This window comes from Ceratosolen solmsi, unplaced genomic scaffold (assembly GCF_000503995.2).
Source record: "Ceratosolen solmsi marchali unplaced genomic scaffold, CerSol_1.0 scaffold7, whole genome shotgun sequence".
NCBI lineage: Eukaryota > Metazoa > Arthropoda > Insecta > Hymenoptera > Agaonidae > Ceratosolen > Ceratosolen solmsi.
The window spans coordinates 11,946,090-11,969,585 of record NW_011948413.1 but is presented as its reverse complement, the minus strand read 5'-3'; the positions used below and the strand labels follow the sequence as shown (position 1 = coordinate 11,969,585).

General features: G+C 30.1%; 1 protein-coding gene across 1 annotated transcript in view; it reads right to left on the bottom strand.

Annotated features, from left to right (window-relative positions):
• Positions 1-23,496, bottom strand: part of LOC105367693 (uncharacterized) — a 71,587-nt gene that overhangs the window by 28,448 nt on the left and 19,643 nt on the right. The window contains exons 2-7 of the mRNA XM_011506462.1: positions 9,565-9,628; positions 6,737-6,933; positions 5,509-5,847; positions 3,015-3,523; positions 2,124-2,305; positions 308-567 (exon numbers count right to left, since the gene is read on the bottom strand). Coding sequence (XP_011504764.1) covers positions 308-567; positions 2,124-2,305; positions 3,015-3,523; positions 5,509-5,847; positions 6,737-6,933; positions 9,565-9,628 — 1,551 coding nt within the window. The remainder of the gene's footprint in view (positions 1-307; positions 568-2,123; positions 2,306-3,014; positions 3,524-5,508; positions 5,848-6,736; positions 6,934-9,564; positions 9,629-23,496) is intronic.

Here is a 23,496-nt window from a genome sequence, read left to right as displayed (position 1 = left end):
TTGTGAATGCGAAACATAATACCGCATTTGGTGTCTTGTTTCAAAAGCAAAAAAAAAAAAAAAAAAAAAAAAAAAAAATAAATAAATACATAAAAAACAATATCGCTTGTTCTCTAATCGTCTAAAAGCATGTTATTTTCAATTCGGTGAGCCAAGAAAAATAAAAGAGAAGTAATTATAATATCCATGATATCTCGGACGAGAAAATAGGCTCAGAGGAACGGAATAAATCATCGACTCGAAGCCTTGTAGATCGTCGTGACCCTGATCCTGAGCCCCGGGCGTAATAACAAGTTGGTGTACTTACCTGTGCACCTGGGGCCGTCAATGCGGAAACCCTCGCGGCAGAGACAGGCGGCTCTACCCTGGACGATCCTGCAGAGCTGCTCGCATCCGAGTCGCGCGCAGGTGGCCTCGTCGTCGCCGACGAACCTGCACTCGGACACGTGACCAATCCAGCGTCTGTTGCTACAGAGGAGTCGGGCGCTGCTCGCGTTGTTCGTCATAGCGAATTCACCTTCGCACTCGTAGTCCGCCTCGAGGTACTCGTGGCCCGGTCTCGACGACCTTTCGACAATGCCAATTCAGCTTCAGCCAAGATCATCGAGCTCGCTCGCCTTAACTATGTCGCGATTTTTATTCTCAGCCTTGCACACGACTTTTAAAGGCCCTCGGTAAAATGCTTCTAGGATTCTCGAGCGCTGCTCTCTCTCTCTCTCTCTCTCTCTCTCTCTCTCTCTCTGTCTTATAGCCGACTTAAGCTTACGTATTTTCAGTAATCCAATACCGTATTAGTAGATTTTGTCGTGTTTATTGACGATGGGATGTTTAAGGTGGATGAGGAGGATAATAGAGCGGGGAGGGTGCGAGGGAGGGAGCGGAACGAAGGATTACAGTTATGTATTTCGTTATTCAACTTGACATGTGTATCGCATAGATTGCAATCTACGTTAATGCCGACGGTATATGAATAAATCATTGGATAAATGGCTTTTTACTTTATGGAAAGCATTACATTCTCCCAAATGGACAAATACGATATTTCCTATTTAGAAGAATTTGAAAATATTACTCACTTAAACTTAAAATTCTTTTAATATTTATTAATGATTAATTACATTAATATTGATAATGCCTAGATTGAAAAGAGCAGGCTCGATTGTCGATATGATTACATTTATCACTTAGGTTCTTCGAAAAATTTATTGCATTTCTTTATTGTCGACGTTATCAAACATCCGCTAATTTTAATTATATAAGCAATTGAATTTTATCTCGATTTAAAATGTAGAATCGAATATATGTCGTATCATGTTATGTAAATGGGCTTATTTAATCAAAAAATAATATTGACACACTAATGTTACATTGTAGTCAATGAATTTATTCATGATTTTATGAGACGTTAAAGAAATTGAACGTTAAATTATGCAGAGCTAAATAATACTGCAAGAAGAGCATTGTAATGTAATAACTAATAAGAGCAATAATGTTTTGCAATAAAAATTTCAGCGCATATTAATTATATAAAAAGTATTTACATAAAATGAAATGCTAATATTATCGAATAAGAGAGATGGTCCAACATGAAATTTAGATTCCATTTAATATTGAACTTCCCATCGTCCAATAGAATTATTTGTTTTATGTAAAAAGACAAAAAAAAAAAAAAATTCGCTAAACAAATTAAAAATCTTACTTTAAGTCAGAGAAAATATCTCGCAAATCTAATCAAGACATCTATTGGATTAACTGAATTCGGAGCTTCTTTCAATGTTAATTTTCTCGAAAAGACAAAAAGTAAATCAAACTTATCCCATTGCATTTTACGTTCGACTATTTTTCCTTTTCGAAAAAGCCTATCACTCCTTTCAAAGAGAAATATCGCCTCAAAATTCTGGAACCTCCGATGCATAGATTATAGTAACAATACAAAGTTCAAAGGATTTATTTTTGTTTTTTTTTTTTTTTTTTTTTATCATTGTTTTGTAATTATAAGAAACAGTCGGCGATTATTAATCGTGCGCGTGCGTACGAGGTAGGAAGGACTTAAGTACTGTGCATTAAAAGGCATCACCAATTCGATCGTGGCAACGAATTTGAATTAATCAAGCTAGACTCACTTAACATATTTGATGACGGCGTGTCGAATGAACGGAGCTGGCACAAATGTTCCGTTTATGCACGACAAATCTCCCCGCGGGTCATCCTCGTCCGTTAAGAAAATGACCGCCTCCGTTGTGCTGGGCGTCCTGGGCGGTGACTCTTTTCTCGCTATTCCTTGGTAAACTCCGTCCTTCTTATCCTGAAATGGAATTTGTAATCAGCCCCTCTTTTCAAAATTATTGGCAATATAATGCACATTTCACGTCAGTTTAAATACACGTCGAGACTTTCTTTTAACGACTACTCGATGGAAATTGTCCAATCAAGCTCTCCCGTTATGTCGTACTATTTTAAAGTACAAATTAAGGAATTTTTTTTTTTTTTTATTTAAACTCGTGTATTAAAAATATTTCTATACGTATATATATATATATATATCCGTTAAAGTATAATTACTCTACTAAAAACATAATGCATATTTGCATTTGTAATAATACTTAAAAGCGAATAAAAGACACGCATTTTTTACTTTTATTACGAATATAATGAAATAATGGAGATAAATGCAGATATAAGACGGTAGAATGACTGTTTCTTTGATAAAGAGAGTTTGACTATTTTCTTCAACGAATACAATTTACACAAAAACAATAAATAAAATCAAAATGCACTTTTAGGTAGTTTTCAAAAGTTATTACATTCGCTTAAATAAAAGGAAATATAAATTTAGTCTCTTTTTGTATGAACTTTTTTCCAAGTGATTTCCATTCAAGATACATATAATGAACTCATCAGCATCAATATTATCTAATAATATGCTATTTTAAACTAAACATGTAATTGCAAAAGTAAAAATCAATTAAGAGAGAAGCTTTATGATGTCGCTAGTTTGAAGGCTAAAAATTTACCTTTAACTTGCCGGAATTGGCAACCCTGGCCATACTAGAGCTCATATAGGCGTTGTAGTCCTTAAGTGTTCTTTGCAGCACTTCTTTTTCCATGTCCAAAATCGGCAGATCTTCATCCGTCCGCGAATAGCCGAGTATTCTCTCGGGATCAAAAGGTCCTTTCACCATCTCTTCGGTCTGTTTCGTCGCTTGTGGGTATCGCTCGTCGAACCTCGGGAAATCTTCGTCTACTTCGTTCGTTTGCACCTCCTCGTCCTCTTCCTCATCTTCCTCCTCTACCTCTCTGTCCTCGTCTTCAATTTCCTTGTCATGCTGATTGCTCGTGCCTTTCTGCGCTCGTAAAAATTCGCGTTCCATTTGGCGTGAGAAGTCGCGCTCTATGTCCCCCGGGAGTACGTGATAACGCGAAGTCGGCTCCGGTGGCTCCGGTATTCGTGGCTCCGTTGTTAGTTGAGTCGGATAAATGGAGGACGAGGTACTATTTACCATCTCAAATGATCTTATGGATCCTGCCCATAAGAGTTTTATTATTAATTATGTCGATCAAAGAATTTAAAGCATCTTCCGCTTACAAAACTTCATGAACGTAACGCTCATGTTTCTTATATGTATACGTTAGCTGTCTATTTACAATGGCTTTCTAATTACATTTATTGTGTAATTGTATTACTTTTTTATTTTATTATCGGGCCGGATTTAATCTGTTTAATTAAGAGATGAATGTTTTCATAAATAATTTTCTGATTAAAATTACCTGAAATCAATGAATTGAAATTCAAATGAATAAATAACATTAATAACAATATCAAGTAAATAATAAAATTTACGTTCTCTGCTCGAAGTTTTATAAAATATATTATGCATAATATTAAATTGCTGTTTTATGTAGTTTAGCAATTCAATTTTATAAGATATATATATATATATATATATATATATATATAAGGCGATTACACCATCCCCTTACCCATGTACGTAAGGATCTTATGAGAAGGTATAAATTCAACTAGCTTTCACAAAATGAAAATCACGAATGCTTAGGAAAATATTATTAACGATCACGTATGGCAAAGTGGGTTCCTTGTGGGTGTGTGCTAAGATTGTATGAGCGTTTACAAAGCGATAAGTGAAGATATTGACGTAAGGGGTCGCGCAGCGTGTGCAAGTTCTGGCAAGTTTCCGCATTCCGTGTTTTGCAACGAATCACGTATTACGGTGACGCGAATGGATACAACGACATGGCCGAGAGAGCAGCGCGTGAACTTTGGGAAGGAAGTTGAATTGTAGCGAATCGGAATGCTTGGACAACACATGCATCATCCACACGTACGTGACCACTCCTCTACTCGCTCTCTTATTCGGCCCATATTTCTCGAGCTTTTCTTTCACTTTATCAATGAACTCGCACTTACATAGTCATTACTGTTATTTTGTCCTTAGGGAATTTTGGAAACTTCCTTTATCTTTGACCTACTACTCTTATCTGGAAAGTCCTCTTACAGTTGCTTAAAATCACGAAGTAGAGGCGTCAATCCGTACCAAGTGGGGCCGAGTTTTAGTCGTGGGCAAAAGCGGGACTCCGAGGGCTTCTTAATTAAGAATTGCGAAAAATAAATTATTCTTACAGTTCGACACCCACACATCCAACACACTGTCTGTAATCTATTAAGAAACGATAATTTGTAAATAAGCTTGATCGTTCGGATGCGATTAGTTTCTTACGCGATTCATTGCCTCGTTTCATTTGGACGCTTAAGGCTGTTTATAAAATACTTGCACTATTTTTATTATTCTATGATATATATATATATATATATATATATATAAATATATAGTTTTATAATTTGAATAACTTTTATACAAAAGTGTCGAACGTATATAAACTTTGAAAGTTTCATTAAACGCGACAGCTAATTCATAGATATATTATTAGAAATTTTATCGACATTAATATCGCTTCATTTAGCTTAAATACTAAGATTTTACTCCACACGAATTATTAATAACGCATATGCGGAATATGAGAATAAATGTTTATAAGTGAGAATCGTCATGACAATAAATCCCTGATAAAAGCAATTTTTCCTTTTGTTTTGTTTGCTTTTTTCTATCTTATTTTTAATTTTTAATTTTTAATTTTTAGTGTCCTTTTATTAGTTTTTAATGAAGCACTGTTCACGCGTCGAGAAAAGCAATTATTCTTATTAGACAATTTGTTCGTAATGACCTCTATTCCAGAGAAAAGGCTCGAATGAAAAATACGCTAACGCTTCTTGATTTATAATGTATTGGGCACTCGAAATTCTAGGCGTTAAAATTAATGAGTCGTTCCAAGTAAGGACTGCCAGGAGCAAGGACTACAGCAAGTATTTCCCTCCTAATAATCGTAATAATCGTAAGAAAAAGTAAACGCAATCGCTCTTTTTTTTTTTTTTTTTTTTTTTTTTTTTTTTTACTTTTCTTTCATTTTAGTTTTGCACATCGGCACACTCACCAATACTCTCATCGAAGTTCGTCGTCGAGAGATTGAGGGAGTTCTTGCTCAAAGGGTCGGCCCTCAATGGCGTCTGCTTGTTGAGAATCTTGACGAGTCGCGTCATGAGGCTGTCGCGCCACTTGGGCTCATTGCCTCGGCTATCAACCCTGTTCTGCCTGTGGTCCCTGTTCCACCTACGCGAGCTCGCCTCGCGATCCTTGTTCCGCATGCGTCTGTTGTGCTCGCCTCGCTCTTTGCGCATGCGCCTCCGACGCTCCCTGCGATATTGTTTACGGCGTTCGAGCCTCTTGCGACGGCGATCGGCTCGCGCCTCCCGCGACTTTGCACCACCACTGCCTTGGCCAATAATTTTGTCCAATTAATTTATTAATTTACAATCGGCACTCGATCATATGCACCGCAAACGGAGATTCTCCTTTAGCATTAGACTCGCGTGTAAGATTTCAAGTTGCAACACGCGATACAAAATGACTGGACGCGCAAAATTTTAATGGCCATGAGCATGATATCCAACAGATAAAGTACAATTTTAGAAACTCTAAAGCAGAATTTTCTTTTACATGGCTGTTACATTATATAATTTTTTTTTTTTTTTTTTTTTTTTTTTTTTTTTTTTTTTAAATTAACTTTCAATAGAGAGTGAAGGTAATCGTTTAATTTTTAATACGCTCACATGCCGTTAGTTGTTGCTATTTGAAATAATAATTCTCATACAGATAGGTTGTTAAAATTTTTAATATATGCATGTATATATATATTGTTTTTCTTTTCTTTTTTCTTTATTCGTTTTATATTGAATAACTAGTCGAACGATAGTCTCCGTTTGTCGAAATTTTATGATGCAGAAGGCATTTATCAATATTAGTTTTATTACTTGTTTTTATTTTTATTTTATCCGCTAATTAGAAGTAGAAAGACAAAAAAATTATTGAATAATGGAAAGGTCAATTTTTTCTTACTCAAACATTTTCATATTCACAAAATTAAGAAATTATTAATTTTGTTAATGGTGTCCAACAAGCGTATAAGAAGCTCGTAATGTCAATACAACTTTGAACATTGCCCATTATTTATTCTCCACTGGTCACAATCATCACGAAAAGAATGTAAAAGTGAAAATGCATTTCCCAATATTGCGGATTGCGGTTGTGTTGGAAAATGTACATACCGTGGGAAAGCGAAAGGTAGGTTCGAGTAGGTAGGTCAGGTTTGTTCGTTATCTTACTTGCACTAGTGGCCGGCTGTCCGCGGAGGTCCAACGATTCTCCGCCGGGGTTTCGTGGCACGAGGGTTGTATTCTCATTTCCGTTTGCTTGCGGTGACGCCAGAGTCGCTTCCCTGAGCGGGGGTGGCGGCGGCGGCCCCAACCGCTGATCCCCCTCCAACCTCATCGTCTTCGATCCCTCGGGTGGCGCATCCCAGCTAATGGACAACATAGCTCTTACTTCTGTATCATCTGACAATTTAACTCTTCTATGCTTAATCATCAACTTGGGGTTGCTTTTTATGTGGACTGGTAGGGTGAAGTGTAGGGGCTGGGAGAAACTGTGATTTCTCGTGTGGGTTTTGCAGGGACGAAGACTTGTATGATTTTGGAGAGTCTGGCGCTTTCGCGGATAGTATCGGGTGAACAAATATTGAAATTACAAGAGAATATTTCGATCAGGACTGTATTTATCGTTTCGTTCAAGAGCTTAAATTAATCAGACATATAATTGCAATCTTGCTTATAATATTATTTTTTTCTTCTATTTTTATATTCAATCAATTAGGAGCCAATGTTATTGAGCTAATTTGTCCATGTAATATTATAATTAGTTAACATTATGTACGTTCGAGATAGTTAAGTATAAGCGAGGTATAAGGTATTTCTGCATATTACGTCATTACAAGATCCTTCTAAAGGTCGTAGAAATGCCTATTGCACCAAGAAATGTATATTCCAAAGTTTATTCTAGATTGACAGTTTTCAAAGAGAATATTTGAACGGTGTCAACTATGAGAATACAACGTCAAAAAGCTTGTCATTTACATGTACTTCAAAGTAACTTTAAAATAACCGTATTTTATACAACGATGGATTTCTTTACTATATTTTAGCAGATTTTTTTTACTAATTTATTATTAAATTGTTAGTTAACATAAAAAGTGTCAATTTATTACGAATATGGCTTTAAAATATTTTACTCTTTATATATATATATATATATATATATATATATATATATATATATATATTAATGATATATTGATTAATAATGTTTTACAACATGAAATTAAGAAAAATCAAAATTAATTAATTGTAAAACAATTAAATTTAGATTCTATTAGATAGCACATAAAATATTTAGAAAGATAAAAAGTATTATATTATGAAAGATCATAATAGAATACCTGTTATATATATATATATATATATATATATATATATATATATATATATATATATATAAATAAATAAATAATATTTATGAGTGCACAAAAAATAATTTAAACCGTACATAATAATGTTAAACTTTATTGACATACTAAAGATAATGAAATAAATATATTTTTAATCATTAAAACTAATTAAAATCTTTTTTTGGATGTACCTTAAAATAAAGATGTCGATAAAATATCGAAGTGAAACAAAATGATTTATATATGTATATTTGCTATTTATATGTTTATTAAAGCGAAGCATAACTTTATAATGATAAATTTTTAAGTAATTGCTGTTAATCATGAAATTAAAAACTTGAATTATACAAAATATATGCATAAAATTTTTTGGAAATTAATGATTTAAAATTCGTACCTTAATCAGTGACTTTTGAATGACATACACATACACGCGCGCACGTTAAATCGCGAATACGCGCACACATACAAATATATTAATTAAAAATCAAGCATTCGAAAATTATTATTAATTTATATAACTTTTCAATTATATGAAGCTATATAATTTTTCGTAAATAGTAGGTTTTTAGTATTACGATGACATATCAAGTTACCTACTTGATGAGATTAAAAATTAATTTTTTTCAAACTAATGAATATTCTAAAAGTAATTTATTACTTATATAATATCTTACGTCATTTTTTATTTTATGTAAATTTAAAATACTACAATCAGCTTGTTTTTGTAAATTAACTCTGTACCGATAATCATCCATTTTCAATATATAATTTCTACTTTTCACTTGTCTTTATTTCTCTTTTTCTGCACTTCTTTTCAACTTCATTGTTATGCATTTATTTATTTTTGTGATTCAATAATAAATATTTTTACTGCGAAATCATTGTTGCGAAAGTATTGTATTCTGGCAATATATTCCTACGCTCAACTTGTATCTCTAATAATAATTTAATAGTATGGATTTAAAAAAAAAAACAAACAAAGTTTAATTGCTCTTAAGAAAATTTGAAATCTGGATATATTTATCCCAAATTATGCAATGCTAAAGTGAAAGTAGGTCGATTAGAACAGTTGTTATTAATTCGACAATTAACTTTGCTCGGGAAACTTTGTTTTTCAAATTATCCAGCATTGACTTTTGCACTGTGAAGAAAAAAAACGGACTATGATTAATCCATTAATTATAAAATTACTATTGTCACACTACGCATCTGGAATTGCGTCAAATTCATCCTACAATTCAATTTTTGCACTATTGTTTGGATTCTTTTTTAAAAATGTTTTTTATTATGTAATTATATTTTGAATGCTACAATCGGAAATAATAGAAAATTTTTAAAATAAAGAGCAAATAGCGAATTATATAGTTTTGTGAACTTAACATGTGGCTTTAAAAATATATATTATGATTCCAATTATTATAATTAAATATGATGAATTAATGTATCTTTACTAAGAATTAATTTTCAGATAATTCACAGGAACTTGTTGAAAATATAAATTAAAACATTTAATCCTATTTATATTGTGTCGTTAAAAAATATTATTGCTTTGCAGCACTTTTAGAATTTAGTTTGTAATTAATATTATACTGAGACTATTGGAATTATACAGATAATTGAAAATTCAAAATAATTAACCATACATACAAATCATCATGTCGATCTTCCAAGTCATGATAATGTCTTCCAGCTCCTGCATTTTGGCACAAACCTGCAAAAAGAATTATTTATTATTTACAATATCAGTTATTATGAGTAATTATATGAGAATATTTCATTATAATAAAGTTACTTTCCAAATTTATACATCTCTCTGCAATAATGTGTACAATTCGTATAATAAATATTTATATCGTTTTACAATAATTTAATAGTAATAAAATAATAGATAGAAAAATGTACCGTAATTCATTTTGTAATTCTATAAAGAAAATTCTGAATGGTTGTTAAAGTTTAGAATGTAACAGTAACAAATAGGATTGATGCTCAATCCTAATTAAATACTGAACATTATAATAGTAAAGTTAGTAATATATATATATATATATATATACTAAATTAAAAGTCATTAAAAAAAGAAGGAACAATGGCATTAATAATGCATGCTCATAGAAAATGAGAGAATTTTTTAAGACAAATAATATTAATTGAAATAAGGGGAAGGCATTTTGACAGAAATTATAAGAATATTAAGGGTTTAACGATTTTATAAAATATAGTGCTTAATAACTACATTATTACACAGTTATACAAAAGTCTACTGAAGTTTAATTCATGAAAGTCGAGATCCGTATAAATGGATTATCATAGAAAGCCCAAATGAAGTAGGGGACGTATTTGATTCTGCGAAAAAGTTCGTCTCGCAGATAAAGAAAAGCTGCGTACCGATTCCCACGAGAGAGGGAAAGACAGCGAGAAAGGGATCGTGAACGAGGGTGGAGGAGGGGGAGCTGCACGATAGCAATGGAACTTCCTGCGTCTACTCACGACCCTTTCATCGGGCATATAAGTAAGACGAATGTTCACTTACGGGGATACACGGACACACGCACACACACGCACACAGGCACACACTGTCGAACTTTATTCCGCAAGTGGGAATCGGTAAGGAGAGGAGAGCGAAGATGCGAGAAGAAAGTCAATGGATAGGGAGAGTTGGTTTTCCAATACCGTGGAAGTACCAGTGAGTCAGTGAGTTCCACGATATTGGACTTTTTATTGCTCGCGCGACTCGCCGCCAGTCGACCTCGACAGAGCGAGCAAGAGGGGAGAAATGCACGTTAGGTATTAAGAATTGATCTTCCTTGGGTGTAGAGTTTTTATTTATTATTCATACATTTTGTTATCGAAGTTGCCCGTACGTTATCGGCCTATCGTTCTCCTATTATCCATACACTTATAACTATTATTGTTATCACTCCTCTTTCACAAAATTCAATTTGTTAAATTAAGAAGAATCTTTCGATGCTCGAACAATTAATTCGTACAGTCTTTAAAATAACTTTCACGTAGATTTACTCAATTGTTTACCTATGATATTAAAATTGTGTTACAATCAGTTTTTATCTTCAATTTCTTACCCCGAGATCTATAAAAGATACTTACACTTTGCAAATGTGATTACCAAAGTAATATAATTAAAATAGCTAATATTTTTTTGTTTTAGTACAAATATATAAAACAGGTATATAGAAATTAGAAAAATGAAATTATGTATTCTTACGATATATTATTTTGGATTAGGTGGCAAAATATTGTTTTTGAAATTGATTTTAAAGCAATACTAATGAAGGACAAATTTTTTCTATTATATTCATTAACGAAAATTGAATTTTAATTTTTCAGAGCTTAATTTTTAAATATTATTTTTATAATTCATATGGCATTATGATTTATTTTTGTTAAAATATAAATCTAAAAACGAATTCACTATATTTCTTTTTCATGCAAAATTTTACACTTTGCTTATATTATAGTTCTTTCGTAAAAAGACTATTTTTAAAAAAATTAATATAATTCATTCGTATATTAACATTTATAAATAATAAAAAGTTAAATTGTTTATAAAAATGATCTTACTTTTTAGACAATAGATAAATTTTTGCTACAATTTTTTGTAAAAATATCATTGTAGCTGTTACCTTGAGTTGTTAAAAACTCTTTTTCTTTTTTAAAATACGATTTTTATGTATAAATGAATTGCAATATATTGAAATTCGATATTATAATTAACGTAGGTCGTCACAAAATGCAATTAAATTATAAATTCATATAGGAAATGATTTGATTAAGAAAATTTTTACCTCGTAAATTATAACCAGTGTATTTCAATTTTATGTAAATATATGAAATTAATAAATGAGATTCCTATATTAATTAAAGCAATGTAAAATTTTTTAAATACTCTACTACTATTTGAAAATTTGTTTAAACAAACATTTGATTTGAGTTTAATTAATAAAGAAATTTATTTGATATTATTGTAAACAAATTATTACTATGGTCATGGCTTGCAATTTTTCTTCATTGTTTATAATAATGAAAATTACGTAGCAGACAACATGATTGGATACAATATTTGTCGAATGATCGATGTGTCTTTTAATTTACGTTACCTTACCTTTTTAATCGATTAGAAAGATTTTTGTATGAATATTAAATGCATTGCGTGACTTATGTTAAATAAAAGTGAAACGTGTCAATGGTGTCAATAAAAATTCTTGAATATCTTTTATAAAATATGTTGAACATTATCTGATTCAACATATATATCATCTATATATCATATATATATATATCATATCATATATATATACGCTAGGATTTATTATATTTCATAGTGATTTGCAGTATATTTTTAATAAATGAGATAGTGAAAATTTACAAAAAAATACTTGAGTTTAGGATTATATATTATTATGTTGGTAATTTTAAGCATCACATTTTCAATTTCTTTATTACTAATGCAATTTTATAACCAAGTAAAATGAGCAACATAATTGTATCCATATTAATAACAATATAATAACTCGAAATAGAATAGAATTTTCAATTTATTGTTTTACATGTGAATTGAAATGAAACTATAGAATAATAAATTTTTTTACAAAATTAAATATAATATGTAAACATTATGTGGCTAAAATCATATTAATATTACGTAGTGTTATATATTATAAATAAAAACTTTTGTTTGCAAATTGAATTATACTAACAACTACAATTTTTTCTTTATATTAAAACAAGAACTCAATGTTAAATAATACATTTATATTTTTCTATTAAATTTCTAAATAAAAATTGTAATTTTCTGTCGTTAAATGATCTTATAATTATCCAGAAATGTGTGTAAAATCATATATACATGTAATGAATAATCAAAAATATTTTTTGAAAAATTTCAACTCAAATATTGGAGAATATGTTTATTGTAAAATTAAAAATGGCGTAGAGAAAATTTTTTTGATTTTTTTATTTAATTTCCATAAATTTACAAATTAATTAAAATTTTTCATTCTATGATAATTATTAAATTTTTTTTTATATATCAATTATCAATTATAAAATGTTTATAACATTATTTATATATCAATATAAAAAATGTGAATTTTTTCTCAACAAAGTACAAATATATATATATATATATATATATATATATATATATATATATTAGAATTAGTTTAGATTATTTGAAGAATAAACATCTTTATTAAAAAAAAAAACTCTTAACCCACAACGCTTTTATGATTTACTAAGTAATCATTTTTAAAAATCATGTTTATTATTAATATAATTTGTAGTATTTTGTAATTAATAATAGATTTTTAAGAATATGTAAATGATATTTTTTTGTCTTGCGTTAAATTTAATTGGAAATATAAGTAATTTATTCAATCTTCTTTAGAATTTTCATTAAATTCGCTTTTTCAATTTTCTGCTCTTACAAGTTTGAATCATCGAAATGTTTACTTGATCCAAAATTTGGAGATTTACATAGCGACATGGATGTCTATAATTGTGCGTAGAATTGTGCAATTCTTAAATATATGGCACAGACATTTTATTACTGTTTTATTTTAGAATAAACTTTTTCACTAGTAAGTTCTTTTATAATTTAGCGTTGACTAATATGATAATTATATAGAGTAAATGATTCAAATTGGAAAAGGCTTGGTTTGATATCGAAGTCAAATCATATTTCACATATTTTGTTATATTTCTGCACATTTTTGCCGATTTATCGTTTAAACATTAAAAATGTTATCACTATACTTTAAATCTGTATCATAAAATGAAATCATTTCTTACTTATAGTTAATAAATGATACACATATAAGTAAGAGTATAAATATGTTTTTATTAAACACATAGAAATTGTATAAAATGCTTTTATACGATTGTAAATCTTTCGTATTATTGAAGCAAAATATGTTTGTAAATATATATTAAATAATTAGGTAATATAACATAGTTCATATATAGTTTATTTTTTTAAAGATTTTATCGTTTATTTAAAGATATTATAAAAATAAGTGGAGGTTAAATAATAATAAGTTTCTGAATTCATTATATTTTAATTATTATTTTCAATTACATCCATAATATTTGCAAAGACACTGTAATTGTTCGGTGGTGAATAATTATGAATTGATTGAATTAATCAAAGTTTAAAGTGCATTTTTGTGTATTATTAATCATAATTTTAGATTTTCTATAACTATTTTTTTATATTTATAGCTTTTTGTAAATATATACTTTTCAACACATAAAACTTTTTATGTAATAAAATACTTTGATAGCGGTTCATAATAGAAGCAAACAAGCTTCTGTTTCTGATTTACTGCAGGGTAAACAAGAAATACAAAACTCACAAATCACTATTTTTCGTCTCAATATACGCTTCTTTATTATTCCAATAGATAACTCTTTGTCTGCCTCTGTCTGTTTATCTCTCTCTCTCTCTCTCTCTCTCTCTCTCTATCTATCGCTCTCTCTGTGGGTGAATATCAAATACATCAACCAATATAAAATGAAACAAACGCTTGTGCGAAGTGAAGCGTCGAAGGTGGATTGTGCACTTGTTGAAAGGAAACAGAGAAGCGTGCTGATATATATTTGCACGTTGTCATGAAAACCAAAAAATTCGATGAAGGAAGGAGAGCCGCAGACGGGGCTAGAATGTAAATTGAATCGATGATGCCTTCTTTTGGGGGTTCTAAGCGTAATGTAGATGCTGCTCTTGGAATCTAGCTCTTACCGGTGAAACTATCATTAGTAAGTAAGATGGTGAGATGGTAAAACATTTAAGCAAGAGATCTTTTTATGGTCTATGATTTATAAGAGCTGAATATATTTTGTGTCATTGATAAGCTTGGAATTCCTTACGCTGACAAACTTTAAACGTCCAGTAAGTATTTCCGAATGATTACTATATATATATCATACGGGCGGGTACGCATATTTTAACAAGACACACACACACACACACAAACACAAACACACACACACCTCATATCCGTATTTATTAATGGTAGTTTATAGGGTTTTAAGCTCGAAAATCCCAACGTTACAGGAATATTTCAATTCAAGACTGCAAACAGTACGATATAAATAACAATTTCGAAAATCAACAATACTGTTTCGACCTCAAGAACTTTGTTCACATTTTTCAAATGTATTCGGGCAAATTCAGATATATCATGAAAATAAAATTACAATTGAAAACAAATCAGAAATATGAAATAAAATTTTTTAATTCAAATATTTTTGCAAATTTGAAGTATTGTCAACGTATCGAAGATTATAAATGTAATACCAAAAATACATCAACTTTTACATGTATTGACTAATTAAATAAAATCTGACTAAGTGATTATAGCTTCTAATGGTTTAAATTATATTTTTTATATTATTAATGTGTATATTATATTCATAAAACACTTTACGAACTCTAAAGTTAACTAAATTTTCAAATAACTTTATATATTGGATATTATTTACATGAATTATATCTCATTTGATGATTCACAAATAATTTCACAAATAATTAAATTCATAGATAAGTATACATTATCGATTGCTTTAGTGTGAATTTTCATCCATGGAAAGAATTTTAGTTTTGCGATATTATAACATTATCTGCCATAATATAAAATAACCGGAATAGAAGAAGATTCTTATGTATATGTTTTGTACTTTGTCTCACTCATTATTGCGCTTTATTATATGCGAATTAGTTATTAAGGGATCCTGTCTTGTCGTAGACTCGTTAGTTATTTTCGGAAGACTTTTTACAATAGTTGGTACTATATATTCGTATATTGTAGTTGTTCGTAGAATAGTGGCACTTTGTTTCTCGTCGAATTGGGTACATCAGTCTCTCTCTCATTCGTACATCCTATCCCACAATGTGTCATATAAAGATTTGTACTTTATCTTCTACGCGTAATAACTTTTATATGTATGAATTGAATATTGTCTCAAAATAATTCAACTAAGATAGATAGAAAATGCATGCTATGAAATATTTCTAACATTACTTTATAATACGTGAATAAATTTTGTAAGTCTGCGGTAGTACATTTGTCAACACAACAGACAAATCACGTATGCATAAGATACATAAGAAAACTCAGGATTTAAAAAAGGATCATCCAATCTTTCGTGTATATCACTTTTCCTTGCTCTTTTTACGTCACTCACACGATACCATTCATTCGTCGTCTATTTACTGTCATTTTGATATATTTCATGGTGTTATGCTGGCTTTTCCTACCGTACGATTCATCCAGGCTGTTATGGGAAAGGAAAAGTTGTGACGTGACATCACACACGACTCATTTTTCTTATTAGAAGAGAAAAATAAGCGAGTAATCGAGGAATATTTCCATATATTATTTTGATTGGTTATAAAATATTTTTATTCCTTGGCGCGACTTAGGAAAAAAAGGGAATTAATAAATAACGCATAGACGACTTTATCGAGCTTACGTTTTTACGAAATTAAATGCCAACTCCACATCGTTTATTATAATTTTACATGAACATTTGGTAAAAGCCAAATGATTTTCCTCGTGTCGGTATTTATATACTTTTTTTTTTTTTCACTACACGGTCCGTCGACACATGTCCGACGAGATAATATTTCAACACCATCACTTTATAATAAAATTCAACAAGAAAATTGCTTCGTTGTATTGAATCCTTGACAAAGCAACGACGCCCTTATATCGAGAAACTGTTGAGTTGGCTTAAAGTTAAGGAGGTCGCAAACCCGACTTCTTTTAATACTTTGACGATAAGATTTTCACTCGACATAGTGCGCGTCATTTCCTTCTATCCGAGCCGCCCGGCGAACTTACATAAAAAGTTAGCGTTGCAGCGACAGTTTAAGTTCTCTTCATCCTATGCATTGCGCAATATGAAACTTCTTGGAAATTGCAGTCTAAGTAAGAAATCGACGCCTCCTTTGGGCTTATCTCGTACTTATAAGCAAACACAGCGGCAAACTTACTTGAGTCATTGCACGAGATCGCGTGCGCGCGAGAGCGTGCGGGTGTATAAGCACATGTGCATGTGAGAGCAGAGACAGTTATTCTGCAAAATAAGTATTACTTGTATAATCACGTTTTTCCATTATATTTCGATGTTAAATTTATTAAGAATATATTTTATGAAGAATCCTTTGACATGTAAAATAAAAGATAATCGACGATAGTTAAAAGTCCAAGATGAATAGATAAACCATAAATAGGAAGGAAACACAAGGCTCATTGCATAGGTATTGGATATATTATTTTTCAATATTTATAATTATATAAAAGTACATATTTATCGACAGTTTTAATTAATATGAAAGATCCGTTGTTTTACGTTAAATGAAATAATGTCGAAAACCGTATAATACAAATTATTTTCGAATAAATTCGTATTTATTATTTTTTCACTTAATGTAACTAAGAATAATTGAATGAAGAAGTGAAAAGTACATATAGAAAGTTTTTTCCTTACAAAAATTTATCCGTACATGAAATTTGATTTTTGATGTAGACAATTATGTTAAATATCTCAAGGTACGTAAAACCCTTTTTCCATTAATGGACTATTAAAGTATTTCAATTTATTTAATTATCTGCAAATTCTTGAATAAAATTTTTAATCTACGCATATAGTTTTTGAATAGTAATAAAATTTAGGAAATATAATGTTCATTCAAATATTGCACAACATAATTATATCAAAAATATTGATCAACAACCTTCAATATTAATTGAAATTTAATTACTTAAAGTAATGAAAATCCAGACTCATTGAATTATATAAAGTAAATACAAAAATTTATATTTTTTTCATAAAAATGATTATATATTTTACAATTTTGTTTAACGAATAATAAATGCTTACATTAAGAAAACAATCTTTCGAATTCACTTTCTCGTATAATAACAAACCTTATATTTAAACGAAAAAAAAAGAAAAAAATTACTTGTTTTAAAATAATTTATTTAAATTAATATTATTAATATTTTCTTTAAAGTTTCACAAACTCTTCCCTTAAAGCATTCGTGTGGAGAAAATGTTCCTTCGTAAATGCTGTGCATGCATTGTTCTAGCAATGTAGTGTATATAGTGGAAATGTAGGGTAATGATCTTCGATAACATTGTTTCTTCGTGAAAGCAAATAATACGTGTGATTTTGTTGTAATGGTGGTCAGTTGCTATAAAACTCAATAATTCCGGATTCAATTGCAATGAAAAGAATAGGAATAAACTTCAGTGGTGTTAGGAGCGTCAGAAAAGTATGTAAGAAATGTCTGCTCGATTTTACAAAGTCTAGTTAATAAATGAAATTTCTGATAATTGAATTTTCTGATATTTCGTTAAGTAAAATATGAATAACTTTGAAAGTTATAAATATTTTAAAAGTTACTTGTGTCGAGGAAGCCTACTGCAATGTTAATATTGTAATTTATAAAGATTTCTTCTTATTTTTTTTTTGTTTGTTTTACATTAACGAAATCATCATACATTTTGTAATTATTGAATCAGTCGAAATTTCAATTTAAAGCGATTTGCTTGAATTTGCAGCTTCATTTGTAGAAGCAACTAAAGTCTATTACAATAGTTTTAGATAATATTCTATGAATCCAAAAGATACTAATACATCGTGAACAATTTTCAAGATCACTATGGGAAAGAGAATTTTCTTTAAAGTTGTAAAAAGTTCGATTTGTTATATAAGCTTAGTTACAAATTACTTCAAAAGCAAATTTACGGAATCAGTGGATTTGAAAACAACTAGGAAACAACTTAATTAGGCAACTTTAATGAACTATTTAATTAATTTTAATTAAAAAGTTTATTAAAAACTTATGAGGCATTGGAAATAAAACAAATTTTCAAAGTATAAGAAACATAATTACGATAATAAAGTTACAGATAAATATTTGTAAAGAAAACTTAGGGAAAGTTATGGAGCGATTAAACGTTATAATTGCGAATAAATAATCATAATAATAATAATAATTATTATTATTATTAATATAGTGATAAAGTGCTAAATACAACTCATTTAAAGAGTAAATGAGAATTGACTTAATATCATTTAATTGCAAAAAACGTGCACCAACCTTATTTAACAAAGCTTTCTTAAACAATAATGAATAACGATACTAATTATCATGTATGATGTAATTAACGTTCGTCGAAACAACATCGTAATTAACTTCAATGAAATTGTGAAAAATATAGCTTTCCTTTGGGAATAAAAAGCAGATAAATGTTTTTCTTGAAATTATAAAGGAGCAGGTGCAAGAGTAAGTGAAAACGAATTTTTCCACTATATGAAACATAAAGTAAATATAAGCATTCGTAGACACAGAGTTACGAGCATTTTTAAGCCTCTCGAGCCCGCTATCCCTAAAATTTCCCGCATACTTTCCTCAGGAATTCTCAATATTTTTCTTCGCGTCGGGTCTAGCATAAAACATACAGGGCGTTAAAAGTTTTTCGCTCATCGCTTAGCGCAAGGTCGGAACGTCAGCCGCGTATCTCCTCTCACGAAACACATGTCGAAAATCCAATGGGAAATTGTCGGCCTCACCTTCCGCTATATCCTTCCGAAAATACGGAGCCGAAAGTGCGTTGCGAGCGAGCGAGCGAGCGAGCGAGCTCGAGCATGTCGCCGATCAGTCAGGTCCACTAACTCATCGTAACAGGCGCCGCTAGAGCCGGGAACGGGTGGATCGTCGTCACCGGAGCTGAAACTCCAAGCCACTTATTGCAGGTGGGACAGGGACCCGGACGGACATCTTCCGCTACCCTTTACCATTGGCTTATCTACACGTGGCCGGCTTTAATGCGTCCCTTTAAAACTGACCTCTACTTTCACGGCCCTTTCCCTGTGTGCGCTCGAGTCTATCGACCGAGGGTGAAAATTCTACTCGACTCGACGGTACTACTTTTCACTTCTCGCAAGAGTGTTTGACTGACTGGCTTCGCACGTCTTATTGATTTGTGTTCGTGTGGGGCGGTAGCGGTTCTGCTCGGGGGTTAGTCATTGGCGCCTCTTGTATTTTCTAATGAGCTTAAAGTTAATTAAGTGAGCTTAAGTTACAGTGTACGGGGAGGCTTGAAATAGATTTGCAAATCTATTTAATTTTCTTGAAATTCTGCGTGCTCCGATGTGCATTTTATGATTATCCTAAGAGCGAGGCAAGAAAAGTCGTACGTGTCAGTGAAATAAACCATCGCACGACCAAGTAAAAGTTGTATCCTCCGTAAACTTATAATTGTGTAAAATTATGTATTGTAAATGTCACATTACGCTCGTTCTCGTGACTTTCTTTCATTTCTTCGTTATCAAATACAAAGCAAGAAGAAGATTTATCAATAATAAAAAAAAGTGCTGAAAGTTATATATTTTATGTGCTGTAAATTGAAAAAAGGTACAAGATTTTCAGCGAAAGTCCATATCGAAAGGATTCAGAGTATTTTATTTCTAGGCTCGGAAACGTGGAATAAATAAAAAAAGGGCCAACCCCTTTTTCTAGGAAGTTTGGACTTTTTTGGGATACCATTTCAAACTATTAGTATGTCGCTGACGTTTTTAAACTTTACGAACACGTACACGTATCAACGTGTGAAATATAACAATGTATTGATAATATCCATAATAAAAAAAGTCGCAATTTTAATTCCATATAAATAAAATTTTACGGCAGAAAGATATTTCATGAAATGAATTATACAAATATGCAAATCATTTAAATAAAATTTTCACCAATTTCTAAAATTCTAACTTATATATTATTATATCAACATATTATCTTACGTTCTATTAGAGGCGTTCTATAGATTTTTCAAATAAAAATTTACAATTTGATATTAATATTTCTTGCTCTATCAAATACACGATGTTAAATGTTCTTCTCTCTATTACATTTTTCCCTAAACGTACATCAATAAAGATTATAATACATTAAGATTGTACAGTGGCAATAGATTATTATAATTTTATAAAATTTCCTAAATGCCTCTTATTCGCATTTTGTAAAATAAATTAATAAACGGATGATTGTATAATGTTAAGTTTTATCATTTATAAAGCGGAAAGTGTAGAAATGAGAATGCCATAATATTCCAATCAAATTTTTGTTAAAGCATAAGAACTAATTTTTGATTTATTAAAATGCATTATATAATAAAATATTTAATATAATACTTTGTATGTTGATATATATATATATATATATATATATATGTAAAATATAACATTAAAAATAACTTCGTAAGATTATTTTAACTAAATAAGTTTTTTATAATATATTTTCTTATCGAATATCATAATAAATATTGCTTCTAAAATATCGCTGATACAAAATTTATTGTCCCCAAGATATGCACATACATTATAAATATATAGCTTTAACGCGAAATTAGAAGAGATATTTTTATGTATAGGAAGCTTTCGTGTAAAATTTGTGTAAAAATATTAAATGTTGATATCTCAGGCTCGAAATGTGTATATTAAATCAGTCGATTAAATTTTCGCACGTAAAACACGTATTAGAGACTTGTAAGTTATCATCTCTGAGTCATATTTACAATCATATTTATTTGCATATAAATATAATATAGGAATATATACACATATATATATATATATATATATATATATATATCCATCGCTTAGGACGTACTATGTACAGTGGATATTCACCAAACCATGTAAATTTAAATGTAAAAGTAATTGATATTTCAGTATGAGAATAGTATTCGCCCATTTTTGTTGTTGTTGTTGTTGTTGTTATAAAAGCACGGAAAGTCCGCATATAAAAGACTTATAATTATAATTAGTGTCATTATAGTATTAATACAAAAGTACATTAAAATGCCGAAGAAAATAAAAATCTCATCCGTCTTTATGTCCCTTAACATTAGCAAAGACAATAAATAATCCATGGGAAGTGAAACTTGACAAGGAAAAAATGTGTCACGACTCGGCGCCGCCTCCTACTTGAAAAAGAAAACGAGAAAACCGTCGGAAGATTCATCGGCGTTATCCTAACACCGCGTCCACCATATCTTTCTTCGGTGTAAATTTCAAATGAATCAAGCGCGCGACCTCGGAATCTTTATAAATTGGACAGCTTTATGAAGATGTTCTGTAGATCGGTCGGGAAGCTCATGTCATCAATCTTCACTTTTAAATGATGTGCCAACTCGCTTGCGGGTCGACCTTTGACTCTTTCGTGATGAAAGATGTGAATCTATGGCTGGTATGAAGCTGCTATGAAGCTCGTATGAAATGAACAATTAGTACAGTAAGGGCAGAGGAGGATGGGAGGTTTTATTAAAGTATGCGCTTAAATGGAATCGATATATTTACTTTCATTAATTTCATCAAGATATAACCCCCGCATTTTCAAATTTTTTAAGTACTTGAATTTTTACTGCATTAACGTAATAGAGTTTGTAAATACTTTTATTATAATCATTTCGAAAATATGATTTTTATTTCCTAACGATTATATGATACAGACGGAAGAATATTAAAGCTTATTAAAGCTTGAAAAGTTAAAACTGAAAAATCAAATGCTTAGAAATATTGGAATAAGATCGTCAGATTACGCAAAATTATAAATTTATGATCGATCGGTAATGCTTAACGAATCGAAAAATTCGGCGATATTTTGGTATAAATCATTGATGCTTTCATTTATTAAGTGAAAATATTTATCAACGGTTTACACAATACATTAGTGGGAAAAATTTTTTCCCATGTTTTATCTATTCCTCGAAGATTCATATATATTAAGAGACTTGACATGAATAGAAAAGTTAAGCTTCAATAATTATAAGCTTTTCTTTATCTTTCTATTTCCATCTCAATAAAAGAAATTTTGAAAATGGTATTAATCATTTTTTAAATATGAATCTTCTACAGTAAAAATTGCTTAATGTACCGATTTATAAAATGACTCAAGAAAAATGTAAAGAGCTCATACATATGCGCCGACGCGTATGTATGGGTAGTTAATCGTACGCTTCACTCACCGAGTGAATATTCGCAATCTAGCAGAAATAATTTTGAAATTTATGGAATAAATCTTTTAACAAGAATAAGTAGACAATTAAGTCCGATTTTTATTTTAACTACACGCGTCAAATTAATCGTCGTTATTAATTTGCAATTCATCTCGTATTATAATCATTATAATATTACATTTTATTCTAATTTAAATTTTTGAAAATTATTTAGATTTAAAAAAATGCTTGTATTCTTACAATAATATTGCAAAATTTATATTAAATTTATTTTGACAATTATCGTTCGATAAAAGGCTTAAACATTAGATTATATTTACATGTTTGTAAGTTAATAAAAAGAGAATTCAATACACAAAATACAATCAACTACCGAATGCAATGCAATTTATATGAATAAAGTAAGCTAATGTGTTTTATCCAATACACGGCCGCATTTTAGAAAAGATAAAAAAACGTTGCGGATATTCTATAAGTAGAGAAGACAATAGAGTAACAAAAAAATTTTTGAAAAATTTTGTGTCTGCTATA